Here is a 16,236-nt window from a genome sequence, read left to right as displayed (position 1 = left end):
TAAAAAATAGTTTGGCTGTGAATCACTAGGTTATAACATTAAAAGGGTTTTCCAGGACTTTTTAACTAATGACCAATCCTCTGGATAGGTCCATCATTATCTGATTGGTAGGGTTCCGACAGCTGGGACCCCCGCCAATCAGCTGTTTGAGAAGGCAGCGGCGCTCCTGTGAGCACTGAGGCTTTCTCGCAGCTCAGCATGCACAGCGCCGTATGTTGTATAGTGGCTGTGCTTGGTACACCTAGGCCACATAACGTAGGAAAATCTGTAAGAAGGTTGTGGCTCTCACAGGAGTGCCAGTGCCTTTTCAAACAGCTGATCAGTGGGATTCCCAGGTGTCGGACCCCCACCGATCAGATACTGGTGACCTATCCTCAGGCTAGGTCATCAGTTATAATGTTTCAGAAAACCCCTACGATTTCGGGCCAGTACAAACGCCTGTTACCAATAATTGACCATTATAATCGAGCAGACGATCAGCCAATGATAGAGCAAATGCTCATTTATTGGTTGATCGGCATCTTTCATCAGGATGAAGGATTTCTGATTAGCGGCAGCACATCCTCCTGTGTAATCGGGGAAGTGCTGCCGATAATGAATAGAACAGAATGATGGAGGAGAGACTGCAGTAGCAATCGTCCCTCCCACATTCAGTATGTATCGGCCTCTGTAATCAGGCTGATGCAATCGAGCTCCGATGGAGGTTTTGTCTGAAGATCGGGCAGTGTAATGCCACCCTAAGAGTCATTAAAAACCTGAAGGCAAATTGAGTTATACAGTTTAATAGAAACGCTAGATTTCAGGAAAGCATATTGCAGAGACTTTAACTCACCTGGGGCAATGACACCATTCGCTGCATTAGCCCTGTATCTAAATATCATGGGTGGAGGCAGAGTGGCTTGTGGGTACCTTTCTAGGACACGTCCCATGTCCTGCTTGCACTCATTAACCACTAAATAACAATCATGGTATAAAGTCTAATGTTGCCTGTAGTTATGGCCAACCGGTCCACTGTAAGGGGGGGTACCTGTAGAGAGCTACTTACACTCTAAACAGGAGAGCCATGTGGTGTACAAGCTCATACAAAGTCTATGGCCTGTACAGCACCAACGGAGGATAGCCAAAGGGGCACAGCTGAACTCTTCCTGTCCAGTGATTAATGGAGGTCTCACTAGATGGACCTTCTCCTATTAAAACCTTTCAAATGTTGATATGACATTTCAAGAAAATATTCAGCTTAGGTAGGGTGCTGAATCTCCTTAAAGAGGCCAGCCTTGATTGGAGACTTACTGGAAGTGCTCCATGGAGACAAATATGCAAACTCCAGTCAATGCGAGTGAACAACACGTGAACCAGAGGAACGTGATCATTTTGGAAGTTTTACATTCCCAAATGTTTAAATTACTATTTCCATTTGAGAATCAGATATTTAAGTCTCTGGAACTACCTTACTGCAGCTGGCCTGGGTGTAAAAAACATACACTTCTCATACCTATAATTACTATAAATAGCAGTTGAAGCATTAATTACTATAAAAATAACATCCTAATGTATGATTTATAATGCTGTGTGTCCCTGCCTGAGCTTGCATCTACTGAATTATACTGACTGCATTATGTCAGTACAATTCAGTAGATGCCAGGTCAGGCAGAGACACACAGTACTACAATTCATTATAATGGCATGCGAAATCATGCTCCCCGTGGAGCGTCTTTTCTGCATTGGATACGCTTGTCTGAAAGAGGCCAAACTCTGATAAATTGACAGATTGGTGATTCTACTTAAGACAAACTGAAACTTGAAGTAATATTTCTCCTGAGTAAATCGAAATACCTTTATTTTAAACTCCAACTGAGAGTTAATGGTCACCATCATTTCTGTTCTTTCCATCTTCCTTGCTCCTTCATTGCACAGACGTACCAGCTACAAAAGAATGAATATGTCAATTATAGACTGATTGAATGAATGAGTTAATGAATGAATAAATGACTGAATGAATATAGGCTGCTCAAAAAAATTAAGGGAACACTTAAAGGGGTTTTGTCACTTCAGCAAATAGCATTTATTATGTGGAGAACATTAATACAAGGCACTTACTAATGTATTTGTATCCTTTGCTGGCTGGATGCATTTTTCCATCACATTATTTACTGCTCATTTCCATGGTTACGACTGCCCGACAATCCATCAGCGTGGTTGTTCGTGCATACTATAAAAAAAAAGCACCAGCCTATGTGCGCTCCCATGATCCCAGTCACCAGAGAGGCCAACATTTTTTCCTATAGTGTGCAAGCACGACCAGCACTGATGGATTGTAGGGTGGTCAGAACCATGGAAACGAGCAGTGTATAATTTGATGGAAAAATGAATCCAGCCAGCAAAGGAAGCAATATGGACAATCACAATACAAGTGCCTTGTATTAACTTTCTCTACATGATAAATGCCACTTGCTGAAGTGACACAACCCCTTTAAGCCAGTTGCATATGGGCGAGTTCACTGCAGGAAACAAGCTCCATGTGGGGTGATTTCCCATCCTGAACTCTACTATCTACTACATGCGTAGTACTGCAGATAAGGACTCCATGTCCGTATTTTTTATTTTCCTACTGCTTCCCGTTCCCCCGCCGTCAGCACTCAAAGCTGCACTGAAATACACAGTCCAGACTGCTGTGCTGTGGTAACATAACACAATGGAGTGGACTCCTGTGCGCATGCACAGTAGTCCTGACAATGTATTTCAACGCACCTCTGAGAGCTGACAACAGGGAAATATTGGAGCAATAGGAAAATAAAAAAAATTGTGATATGGACTCCTTGTCTGCAGTACTACTCATTTATTATTGTAGATAATGGTCCAAAATCAGTGTGACAGATTGCCTTTAAGCATTACAATATAACCCCAAGTCACTTAAACTTTAGGGATGTGAACCTGCCCAGTTAGCAAGTATTAGGATGTGTGAATCAATTTTTCCTGCTTTGGTGCAAATGAAAGTGACAAGTGCACTGAAGAGGCAAAACAGTCCTGAACAAAGGTCTAGTTTTGCATTTTGATAGTGTCCTTGTCACCACCGATAGCATGAGGCTGTACCAGCAGCTCAAACAAATTAGGTAGTCCTTCTACCCCAGGATGGCACATCCATATGTGCCATCACAAGAAGGTTTGATGTGCCTCCCAAAACAGTCTTAACAGCATAGAGATGATACTTGAAAATACTGGGCGTTTAAACGAAGAGCACTGGAAAGGGACGAAGAAGGACATCAACTCAGCATCCGGATGGGTATCTGCTTCTTTGTCCGAGCAGTAGCAGGAGGACACTGCCAGAGCCCTACAAAATAACCTCCTTATGTCCTGTGTATGTGACTGAATGAATGGGGAAAACCGAAGACTCAGAAGTGGTAATATGTACAACATGTGCAGAACAAAAATGATTTCAAGGCCCACACAAGAAAATATACTCCTCATGCATCCGTTTTCAGCTTTACTGTGCAAGTGTGAGAATTTGTGTGAACCATGGATGATGCTGAAGCATCACTTATATGAATCAAAGTAACAGGGGATGGCCTGAGTTAAGATTCAAGAGGACACTTTGTTGGTCCATATAAGCCCAGCTAACACTAGAGCAGACATTTCCATACATGCATATATAGTAGTTCACTTCAGAAAGTATGCGGTACTACAGCTGACTAATATCTACAACTTTAAAAAGATCTAAACTATGGTGGCAATAGTTTATTGAGGGCAAATCATGGTGAGGGGTTTCCTTTATAAGGGACCTAAACCTTTGCTGAAACCATGAAGGAGCAGTACCGCTTCCCAGAGAGCTCTGCACCTTCAGGTTTCATCAGATCTGCTCGGCTTTCCAGCATGCAGAATAAGTTACACAGAAAGTATGTGGGATGTGTACTCCACATGATAATGAAACCCAAAGATGTGGAGCACTCTGAGAAGCAGTACTGTACGTTCATGGTTTCAGCAAAAGTTTAGGTCCCTTTAAGAACCGGTTAAGACAAGACTCCCCCAATGGAGTGGAAGCTAAAAAGATGTACCATATGCCTTTCTTCTTAGAAACATAGGTTGAAATACACTTTGACATATCAAAAAATGTCCAGGACTGTTGTTACTGGACCTTTAATGTCATTAGCCCCAACTTGTGACCAATACCCATCAATACCAGTGCAGTTTTAACTGGCACCCCCTTATAAAGTAATGTTTAATACTATTTCTCTTCAGTCAGCACATGTTTAGGGCACCGGACATCTACCTCAACGAGACAACTTTCCTTTATTAAGTGGAAACAAATTTACTAGACTTTTTTTTTTAACCGATCATGACAGATCTGTTCGTGGGTCACGTTAGAGAATTACTTGATCGTTTTAACCTAGAAAACAGAGATTAATAAAGAATATCATTCATATTAATTATGGTCAAAGCCTCAGGGAGAGGTTCTACAATGCAAAGCAGCATTTATTTGAAGACCATTTGTAAGTAAAGGCACGGCATGGTGTTGTAGCTGCAGCATGCACATAAGGATTACTTGACTTCAGCCTGGAGGTTTAAGATCTGACTAGTCCAGAATAAGTCGCTTTACTTCAGGTGTATAAGGAAGCACCGAGAGGAATGCGTGCCTTGGGTGGTATTCAGTCATAACATGTGCTAAACCACAGCTCATAAGCAATATGAATTCTTAATTTAATGTTGGTGGAGGTTCGACTCTTGGCACCCCTGTCCATCAGATGTTTCAAGGGCTGCGGCGCTAGTGCAAGAGCTGTGTTCTCTTCAGTGTTTACCTGCACGCCGTCTACAGTGTAGAGGTGGTGCAGTGGAATTGCAGCTGTTCTTCCCATTCATGTGAATGAGAGAGAAAGGTGTGATTGCACTACTCTGCCACTACAATGTGGACGTCGTGCAGGTAAACACTCGAGAGAATGCAACTCTTTGCACTAGCGCCACAGCCCCTCACACAGATGATCTGATATTGATGGTCTATATCCTGAGAATAGGTCATCAATATCACAAGACCAGAACACTCCTTTAAGATGCTTGCAGTTCCAGTTTCAAAGCCTAAAGCTTTATTTCGCACAGTCACAGTGTAGCTATGTGCTGAAGCTAGGAGGCTGTCACGGGAAATGATACCCTAAGGTGTTCCAATACAGTTCTGGAGCAAAATATACACAGTTTGCACACCTGATGGCTCATGCATGGCTGTATTATAATCTCTATGCATGAGGCATATTTATAGTGCCAAAGATCTGTGTGTATATTCATTTTAGGAAATTAGAAAACCCTTGCTTTGAGAAAGGTCTCCGCGATCTCCCAGGATGGGAGCCAATCTCATCCTTAGCCATAATTACGGTATATGGCTCATGCATGAAGGCGGCCACGTACATGAGCCATTTGGAGGCATTACTGAGAGATTCTGATGACCCATCCCCTTCTGATGTGGGTCTTGTCAATGAGACCTTGTATGGATTCAAATCACCTTCCACAACCATTTTTACCTGCAATATTACACTGGTCCTGAATTACAGCCTGTAATTTACCCCAGGGTTGCTCTGCATTCTAGTAGAATTAGTATTCCCATACAGCAGCTTACCATGCAGAGCATGATGTAACCGACGATACTTTCAGAATACAGGTCATATACCCTGGACAGACGCTGTGTATTGTCTTCCATGATATTCATACAGTGGAGTCTGTAGCTCGGTCACAGTCACTGTTTTTGGCAATCCTGCTATCTTAGATGACTCTTGACACTTATTCTGCCTCCACTGTATCCTGTTATTACACTCACGTGGCCACACCGCTCTAGTGAAAGACAAGAAAACGCCTGCCTGCTTGAATTCATGGAGGGACTGCTGTAATCACAGGGCTTTATTTGCTAGAAAGCTGCCTCTAACTACAAACAACCCCTTGTTAAGTTATTTAATCCATCTATTTAATCATTTTCTCTCTGTCCGCTTTAGATTAGAAATGTGAATGCATACACAGAGTTGCCAGTCCTAAGAGGTTTGTATGTGGATCACCTGAGGTACACTTTAACTGTTAGCAGGTTCATTTTTATAGAGCACTAGCAGAAGGAGCCGGCTTCGCTCGGGTATATATAATATATTTTATTTAATGTTTGTGTGTGTCGTTAAAAAGATATCGACAGATCCACTATAACTGTGACATCTACAGCACCCCGCTCCCAAAACAGTGACCTCCACAGCCCCCCACCCCTTAACACTGACCCACCCAGAGTGCCCTGTCCCTTAAAATTGGACCTCCACAGCAGCCCACCCCCTTAACTTTGACCTTTACAGCAGCCTTCCCCTTTAACAGTGACTTTCACAGCATACCACCCCCCCTTGACAGTGACCTCCACATGGGCCCGCCCCCTTAACAGTGGCCTTTACTAGATCAGGGGCGTGTCCTTTTGAACAGCTCACTCTAAGACAGCAGCACTGTGCTGTCATAAGTGTGAGCTGCAGGGAGAAAGTCACCCTCCCTCCTACCTCTGCAGCTGACAGAAGTTGATTTTTACCTTAATTTTTTCAATCCCTGTCAGCTGAGGAGTGGAAGAGGCATGGCCGTGGCTTAGCTGGACCTAGAAGTTGATTTTTAACTTCATTTTTTCAATCTCAGTCGGCTGAGTGGGAGGGAGCGTGGCCTAATCGGTTCGGGGGCGTGTCCTTTTGAACCGCTCACTCTAAGACAGCAGCACTGTGCTGTCTGAGTGTATGCTGCAAGGAGAAAATCACCCCCCCTCCTACCCCTGCAGCTGACAGAAGTTGATTTTTACCTTAATTTTTTCAATTCCCGTTGGCTCAGGAGTGGGAGGGGGCATGGCTTAGCAGGACTTGGGGGCGGGATTTTAACCCCTTAAGGACACAGCCTTTTTACACCTTAGGACCAGGCCATTTTTTGCAAATCTGACCAGAGTCCCTTTAAGTGCTGATAACTTTAAAACACTTTGACTTATCCAGGCCGTTCTGAGATTGTTATTTACGTCACATATTGTACTTCATGACAGTGGTAAAATGAAGTCAAAAAATTATTTTTTTTGCACCAAAAAAAACCTAATTTAACAAAAATTTGGAAAAATTTAGCAAATTCAAAGTTTCAGTTTCTCTACTTCTGTAATACATAGTAATACCCCCAAAAATTCTGATGACTTTACATTCCCCATATGTCTACTTCATGTTAGAATTGTTTTGGGAATGATATTTTATTTTTTTGGGGATGTTATAAGGCTTAGAAGTTTAGAAGCAAATCTTGAAATTTTTCAGAAATTTACAAAAACTAAATTTTTAGGGACCATTTCAGGTCTGAAGTCACTTTGCGAGGCTTACATAATAGAAACCACCCAAAAATCACCCCATCTAAGAAAACTACAACCCCTCAAGGTATTCAAAACTGATTTTACATACGTCGTTAACCCCTTTAGGTGTTGCACAAGAGTATTGTCAAATGGGGATGAAATTTGAGAATTTCATTTTTTTGTCTAATTTTCCATTTTAACCCATTTTTTTCCACTAACAAAGCAAGGGTTAACAGCCAAACAGACTGTATCTTTATTGCCCTGACTCTGCCGTTTACAGAAACACCCAATTATGTGGCCGTAAACTACTGTACGGCCACACAGCGGGGTGTAGAGGGAAAGGTGCGCCGTTTGGTTTTGGAGGCTGATTTTTATGGAACTGGTTTATTATACACCATGTCCCATTTGAAGGCCCCCTGATGCACCCCTAGAGTAGAAACTCCCTAAAAGTGACCCCATCTAAGAAACTACACCCCTCAAGGTATTCAAAACTGATTTTACATATGTCGTTAACCCTTTAGGTGTTGCACAAGAGTTATTGGCAAATGGGGATGAAATTTGAGAATTTCATTTTTTGTCTAATTTTCCATTTTAACCCATTTTTCCACTAACAAAGCAAAGTGTTAACAGGCCAAACAAGACTGTATCTTTATTGCCCTGACTCTGCCGTTTTACAGAAACACCCAATATGTGGCCGTAACTACTGTACGGCCACACAGCGGGGCGAAGAGGGAAAGGTGCGCCGTTTGGTTTTGAGGGCTGATTTTATGGACTGGTTTATTTACACCATGTCCCATTTGAAGCCCCCTGATTGCACCCCTAGAGTAGAAACTCCCCTAAAAGTGACCCCATCTAAGAAACTACACCCCTCAAGGTAATCAAAACTGATTTTACATACGTCGTTAAACCCTTTAGGTGTTGCACAAGAGTTATTGGCAAATGGGGATGAAATTTGAGAATTTCATTTTTTTGGTCTAATTTTCCATTTAAACCCATTTTTTCCACTAACAAAGCAAGGGTTAACAGCCAAACAAGACTGTATCTTTATTAGCCCTGACTCTGCCGTTTACAGAAACACCAAATATGTGGCCGTAAACACGTAACGGCCACACAGCGGGGCGTAGAGTGAAAGGTGCGCCGTTTGGTTTTTGGAGGGCTGATTTTTATGGACTGGTTTATTACACCATGTCCCATTTGAACCCCCCTGATGCACCCCTAGAGTAGAAACTCCCTAAAAGTGACCCCATCTAAGAAACTACACCCCTCAAGGTATTCAAAAACTGATTTTACATACGTCGTTAACCCTTTAGGTGTTTGCACAAGAGTTTATTGCAAATGGGGATGAAATTTGAAAATTTCATTTTTTTGCTTATTTTCCATTTTAACCCATTTTTTTCCACTAACAAAGCAAGGGTTAACAGCCAAACAAGACTGTATCTTTATTGCCCTGACTCTGCCTTTTACAGAAACACCAAATATGTGGCCGTAAACTACTGTACGGCCACACAGCGGGCGTAGAGTGAAAGGTGCGCCGTTTTGGTTTTTGGAGGGCTGATTTTATGGACTGGTTTATTTACACCATGTCCCATTTGAAGCCCCCCTGATGCACCCCTAGAGTAGAAACTCCCTAAAAGTGACCCCATCTAAGAAACTACACCCCTCAAGGTATTCAAAACTGATTTTACATACGTCGTTAACCCTTTAGGTGTTGCACAAGAGTTATTGGCAAATGGGGATGAAATTTGAAAATTTCATTTTTTTGCCTTATTTTCCATTTTAACCCATTTTTTCCACTAACAAAGCAAGGGTTAACAGCCAAACAAGACTGTATCTTTATTGCCCTGACTCTGCCGTTTACAGAAACACCCAATATGTGGCCGTAAACTAATGTACGGCCACACAGCGGGGCGTAGAGTGAAAGGTGCGGCCGTTTGGTTTTTGGAGGGCTGATTTTTATGGACGGTTTATTTACACTGTGTCCTGTTTCAACCCCTCTGATGCACCCCTGGAGTAGAAACTCCCTAAAAGTGACCCCATTTTGGAAACTACGGGATAAGGTGGCATTTTTTTGGGGACTATTTTTAGGAGTAAATATGATTTTTGTTGCTCTATATTACATTTTTGTGAGGCAAGGTTACCAAAATTTTAATTCTGAAATTCATCTCCATTTGCCATTAACTGTTGAGGAACACCTAAAGGGTTAATAAAGTTTGTATAATCAGTTTTGAATACCTTGAGGGGTGTAGTTTCTTAGATGGGTCATTTTGGGGAGTTTTTTACTCTAGAGTGCATCAGGGGGGCTTCAAAAGGGACATGGTGTCAATAAAAAAGGCCATCAAAATCGGCCTTCCAGAAACCATGTCGGTCCTTTCCTTTTGCGGCCTCCCTTTTACTGATACAAGCAGTTTACGACCACAAATGTGGGTTTTCTGTAAACTGCAGTATCAGGGTAATAAATATTACGTTTTGTTTGGTTGTTAACCCTTGTTTTGTTACCGGAAAAAACGGATTGAAATGGAAAAGTGCCAAAAATAGCGGTTTTGGCACCGTTTTTTTTTTTTTTTTAACCGTGTTAATCTGGGGGGTTAGGTAATGGGATATTTTTATAGAGAGATTCTTACGGACGCGGCAATACCTAATAAGTCTACTTTTTTTACAATTATTGAGGTTTTTGACTATATTAATCTTTTTTGATACAAATCTTTTTTTTGGGTATCTCTAAAGTCTAAGGGTCATTTTATTTTTATTTTTTTATCCAATTATCTCATGTGGGGGGCTCATTTTTTGCGGGAGGAGCGGACGGTTTTATTGGCACTATTTTGGGGGCTATATGACTTTTTGATCGCTTGCTATTAAACTTTTATTATGTAGAGGTGACAAAAAAAACTTTTTTTGCACCTTTTTTTTTTTTTTTTTCTTGAACCGTGTTAATCTGGGGGGTTGGTCATGGGGTAGTTTTATAGAGGAGATTATTACCGACGCGGCGATACCTAATATGTCTACTTTTAATAATTATTTTAGTTTTTTTGGGTGTCTCAGGTCTGAGAACCATTTTTTTTTATCCGATGTCAGTGCTAATTGGGATATAAATTTAGTACTCCATGGAAGTGTGGATACTCCCTGAAGCAACCGTCAATGCAGAGGCCCGGATGATCGGGGCACGTGTCGCACTGAGTAGTCGTGTCCTTCCGTATCCCCCTCCTGCGACACACTCTGCACTTTTTTTGGGTTCGTCCCTTCTTTCCAGTATGGGGGACCACACCTGGAAGTGTTGGCCAGGACATCCGGGCACCTACAGTTCCCGAGGTACTCCGGCCTGCTCTTTCCCGGTCCGAAAAGATCAGAGCCTTGAGGACTGCCTCATAGAACTGGAGGAAAGTCCCCTGTGCAGCCAGCGCTTCGGGATAGTACAAAAGAGTTGTACATGGCAAACCTGCACCAAGTAGACCGCAACTTTTTTGTACCATGCCCGGGTTTTGCGCATGGCATTATATGGCTTGAGGACTTGATCCGAGAGATCAACTCCTCCCATATACCGATTGTAGGCGACGATACAATCGGGCTTGAGGACCGTTGCCGCGGTACCTCGCACAGGGACAGGGGTGATGCCGTTACCATGAATTGTGGACAGCATAAGGGACATCCCTCTTGTCCTTATACCTGACCAGCAACAGGTTTCCAGTGGTAAGGGCACGGGTCTCACCCCTGGGGATAGGTACCTGGAGGGGGGTGGGCAGGGAGGCCGCGTTGATTTTTCCGCACGGTCCCACAAGCGGACGTGGATCTGGCGGCAAGGGACTGGAACAAGGGGATACTGGTATAAAAGTTATCCACGTAAAGGTGGTAACCCTTATCTAGCAGTGGGTACATAAGGTCCCACACGAGTTTCCCGGTAACACCCAGAGTGGGGGGACATTCTGGGGGTTGAATCCGGGAATCTCGCCCCTCGTACACACGAAATTTGTAAGTGTACCCTGAGGTACTCTCACAAATTTTGTATAGCTTCACGCCATACCTCGCCCGCTTGGAGGGCACATACTGCGGAAAATGAGTCTCCCCTTGAACGCAATGAGAGACTCATCAACCGCGACCTCCCCTTCCAGGGTACATAGGCCTCCATGAATTTGGCCCCAAAGTGATCGATGACCGGCCGTATCTTATACAGACGGTCATGGGCAGGATCACCTCGGGGGGGACATGCTGCATTATCGGAATAATGCAGACATTTCCGGATGGCCTCAAACCGGGAGCCGTGTCATGGCTGTACTGTAAAGTGGGGCCTGGTATAGGACGTCCCCACTCCAGTACAGCCTGACACTGGGGTTTTTTGACCAGGCCCATATGCAGCACGAGGCCCCAAAATATCCTCATTTCGGCTGCACTGACCGGCGTCCAGCCACCGGGCCTGGCCAAAAAGGAGCCCGGGTGTTGAGCGACGAACTCTTGGGCGTACAGATTCGTCTGCTCCACCATCAGATTTACCAGTGGGTCACTGAAAAAATGACAAAAAAAGTCATATTCAGTGTAGCCCACTGTGGAAATCTGGATTCCTGATTGGCCTACAAAATCAGGAATCACGGGCTCGTATCGCTCTGGGCTACACCAGACAAGTTCACCGGAAGGGGGCTCCGGTGGATTTAACTGGTGGGCCGGGAAACCAGTACGAGCCCCAGAGCTGCTCGTACTAGTGTGGGCCACAGGGTCCCTAACATGGCGGTCCCCTTGCTCCGCCTGCGGCGTCTCCGCCGCCTTGGGGGCTCATCATCATCGCTAGATGATGAGGAGGATGCGGATGACAACAGGAATGTAGGGGTCATCCTCATCCTCACTGGGACTCTCGGAGTCGGAGGCAAGCTGGGCGTATGCCTCCTCGGCCGAGAACGTCCGGCGGGCCATAGGGGAGTGTGTGTCTGCGTGTATATGTGCGTGTGTGTAACTCTTTATTTTGTGTGCGTGTGTGTGGGGGCACGGGTGTTCACGAACTCACCCTAAAACTAACAGAAAAAAAATAAAATAAACTAACTAAAAAAAGGGCAAAAAATGTGGGGGAAAAAAATCAAAACCGCTGATCAACTGTCCGAAGTTGATCAGCGGTGGGGTGTGCGATGCGCTAACAGTGGGCCGGACACTAAGTGCCGGCCACAATCAGCGTACAAAAAAAAAAAAAAAAAAATGCACCCCAAAAAAGGTGGGGGGGGGGAGGGGGTGGGGGGGGCACAAGTGGCAGCAACCCCTGGGGGGGTCTAGGGTCACACAGCTGTGCTGTGGACCCCAGACACCCTAACTTAGGGTGATGCAATCAAAGTAAGAAAAGTTCAGAAACTAACTTTCCCTTTTTTTTTCCCTGCCTAAAACAAACTTTCCCTATGCTGTCCCTATGTACCTGATGGGGGGTGCTGGGCACAGATCGGGTCCTGGGGGCACAGATCGGGTCCTGGGGGTGCTGGCAACGATGGTGGGCACACGTGCAGGCAGCTCCTCTCTCCTCCGGCTCCGGAACACAAAAGGAGGAGGAGAGGAGCGCCTGCCTCTTTTGAATTTGGCGCCGGACCGCCCACAGACCAATCGGAAAGCGATCCTAAGTGGTGATGTCACCATCACCACTTAGGATCGCTGGATGGTGATTGGTGGGGTGAAATCACACCACCATCACCATCCTGTTCCGGGTTATCGGGTCTTCAGAGACCCGAACAACCCGGAAACGCAGAAAACCGCAGGTCTGAATTGACCTGCGGTTTTCTGCGATCGCATACATGGGGGGGGTCACCGGACCCCCCGGCGCATTTGCCCCAAGTGCCTGCTCAATGATTTGAGCAGGCACGGGGTTCCGATCACCGCCCGCCGCCCGGCGGTGATCGAAAATACACAGGGCGTACATGTACGCCCTGTGTCCTTAAGTACCAGGGCACAAGGGCGTACCTGTACGCCCTATGTCCTTAAGAGGTTAAGTATTTTGAAGGTGGACACATTGTGGCAGGGGGCTGTCTGGGTTACTTCCTGCAAAAGTGACGCCCCTCTGGGCACCTTACTGGCTCATTTGCATACTAAATAAACTGGATTTTCAGAGGATAAAAACATCTATTGCTGGAACAAAGGCACTTTTGGAAATAAGGTACAAAGTGCTAATAGGCCATGGCTTTACTGCAATAGCGATTATCCTGGTGACAGATTTCCTTTAAAGCTCTCCTACAGCAGTGAAGAAAAATGGCTGGGTTGGTATGGAAACCTGGAGTAAAACTGTGTATGTGGAGACTGGAGGACCTGAGAGCTTCTATTGGCTGATAAGGGTCATGTGACCAAGTTTCTATTGGCTAATGCATTTTTTGGGAATATCTCAGGAACGGTACGTCCTAGAGAGCCGAGACCTGGTCTAAAACCTTCCCAGACACCTGATGTACCTGTATGCCATATTTTGGGATTGTAAATGCGACGGTGCCGATTCCTTTAGTGGACATACATACACACACACTCAGCTTTATATAAAGATCTTTCATTTACTCTGCAGTAATGATTTAATACCTTAAAGTTAATCTTCAAATAGATGTTCCACAGAGCCCTACATGCAAACACATTTTGTAAACCTAAATATTTCTCTGTCCTCCTCAGTAAAAATAAACTTCCTTTGATATCAAAGCATTATCCTGTTACACTTCAGCGACTCTCAATCAATGCGCTGTCCTAAAGTATGCAATCTTTAAACAAGTTATCTAATTTTGTGTTGCAACACCTGCAAGTATTTCAAGTAATTGGCCATTAATTTTGGGCTTTCCTCCATCCAACGTGAACTTTGCCTTCTATCATTTGATCTAAAGTCTCTCGTACACATTGTGACCTCAAATGTTCTGTAATGCAGGAAGGTCTACCAAGCAATTACAACCCCAGTTCCAAGAGTTGGGATGCTGTATAAAATGTAAATAAAAACTGAATGCAATGATTTGCAAATCTTATAGACCCATATTTTATTCTTGATAGAACATAGAGCACATATCAGATGTTGAAAGTGAGACATTTTACCATTTCACGATCTCAAAAAAGTTGTGACAGGGCAACAAAAGGTTGGAAAAGTAAGTGGTACTAATAAAAACTGCTGGAAAAGTCACATGACTGGGTATAAAAAGAGCATGTTAGAGAGGCAGAGTTTCTCAGAAGCAAAGATGGGCAGAGGTTCACCAATCTGCGAAAATATGTGTCTAGAAATTGTGGAACAATTTCAGAACAATGTTCCTCAACGTAAAGTCGAGAAGACTTTGAATATCTCACCATATACAGTACACAATATGATCAAAATCTTAAGAGAACCTGGAGAAATCCATGTACACAAGGGACAAGGCAGATGGATGCTCGTGTTCTATAGCCCTCAGGCGGCAATGCATTAAAAAGCAGACATGGTTTTTTTTACTGGAAATCACTGTATGGGCTCAGGAGAACTTCCAGAAATCATTGTCTGTAAACACAGGTCACCATACAATCCACAAATGCAAGTTAAATCTGTTTCATGCAAAGAAGAAGCCCTATGTCAACAATATCCAGAAATGCAGCCATCTTCTCTTGGCCAAAGCTTATTTAAAATGGACTGTGACAAAATGTATCACTGTTCTCTGGTCAGATGAATCAAAATTTGAAATTATTTTAGGAAACCATGGATGCCGTGTCCTGTGGACTCAACAGGAGAGGGAACACCCAGTTTGTTATGAGCGCAGTTCAAAAGCCTGCATCTCTGATGTTATGAGATTGCCGGAGTGCCTATGGCATGGGCAGCTTACACATCTGGAAAGGAACTCTTAATGCTGAACAGTATATTGAGGTTTTAGAACATCATATGATCCCATACAGATGTCTCTTTCAGGGAAGGCTTGCATAATTCAGCAAGACAATACTAAACCCTCATATGTGTTCTATGGGAGTTTTATGAAAACATATTCGCCATTTTTTTGTGAAAAATCTGTGCCTTTTTCCCAGTGTACACCACTTACTCCTCTTTTCTCGAGTTCTAAGAAAAGAGGGCTTGGCGTGGGCGGAAAGAGGGCGAGCCAGCAGGTCCGTCTCATTTATCATTTTCTACGCCTGTTTTTGGTGTAGAAAATTACCTAAATCTACGCCAACAAGGGAGCTAGCGTAGATTTAATCTTGTTGAACAGCAACCGGATCATGCAGCTACATAACTTAGTCGTATCAAGCTGCAGCGGACAGGGACTAAGACCGGCATATAAATTGCCAGTCTATGTCCCCCTATGTTCTTATGTGAATAAGGTCTATGGTAATATGGTCTATGAGGTTTGCAAATAATTGCATTCTGTTTTTATTGACATTTCACACAGTGTCCCAACTTTGGAATTGGGAGTGTGCTACAAAAATGATCAGAGACAATTCATGATTCTTTTCACTTTAGCTTAGCTACAGTAACTTCTTCTCTGATTTGACTTTATATTCTGTGGAAGTTGAGCTCATGGTGGACTTAAAGGAAGTCTGTCAGCAGGAAATTCACCAGGCACAATGCCTTGTAGGGCCAGCTCAGCTGAATATAACGATACCTTTCCCTAGAGATCTGTTGCTTCATCCTGGAGAAAAGTACTTTTAATTTATATGCAAACAAGCAGTTAAATGCACTAGGGTGGGCCTAAGGCACTCAAGAAGTGGGAGTGGCTGGCATAGGGAGCAGAAAAATGCACAGAGTGGCTTGATGTGGTGCACTTAAAGGGTTTCACCCATAGTAACATAGTAACATAGTACATAAGGCCGAAAAAAGACATTTGTCCATCAAGTTCGGCCTGTTATCCTGCAAGTTGATCCAGAGGAAGGCAAAAAACCCTGTGAGGTAGAAGCCAATTTTCTCCACTTTAGGGGAATAAAAAATTCCTTCCCGACTCCAATCAGGCAATCAGAATAACTCCCTGGATCAACGACCCCTCTCTAGTAGCTATAGCCTGTAATAT

At 43.8% G+C, this 16,236-nt stretch overlaps 1 protein-coding gene across 2 annotated transcripts in view; it reads right to left on the bottom strand.

The window, feature by feature from the left end:
* Positions 1 to 16,236, bottom strand: part of ARHGEF26 (Rho guanine nucleotide exchange factor 26) — a 169,333-nt gene that overhangs the window by 68,072 nt on the left and 85,025 nt on the right. For both annotated transcript variants that reach the window (XM_040428126.1, XM_040428127.1), the window contains exon 10: positions 1,834 to 1,923. In XM_040428126.1, the coding sequence (XP_040284060.1) occupies positions 1,834 to 1,923 (90 nt within the window). The remainder of the gene's footprint in view (positions 1 to 1,833; positions 1,924 to 16,236) is intronic.

This window comes from Bufo bufo, chromosome 4, assembly GCF_905171765.1.
Source record: "Bufo bufo chromosome 4, aBufBuf1.1, whole genome shotgun sequence".
Classification (NCBI taxonomy): Eukaryota; Metazoa; Chordata; class Amphibia; order Anura; family Bufonidae; genus Bufo; species Bufo bufo.
Note: the sequence above shows the minus strand (reverse complement) of the source record. Positions and strands in the feature narration are given on the sequence as shown.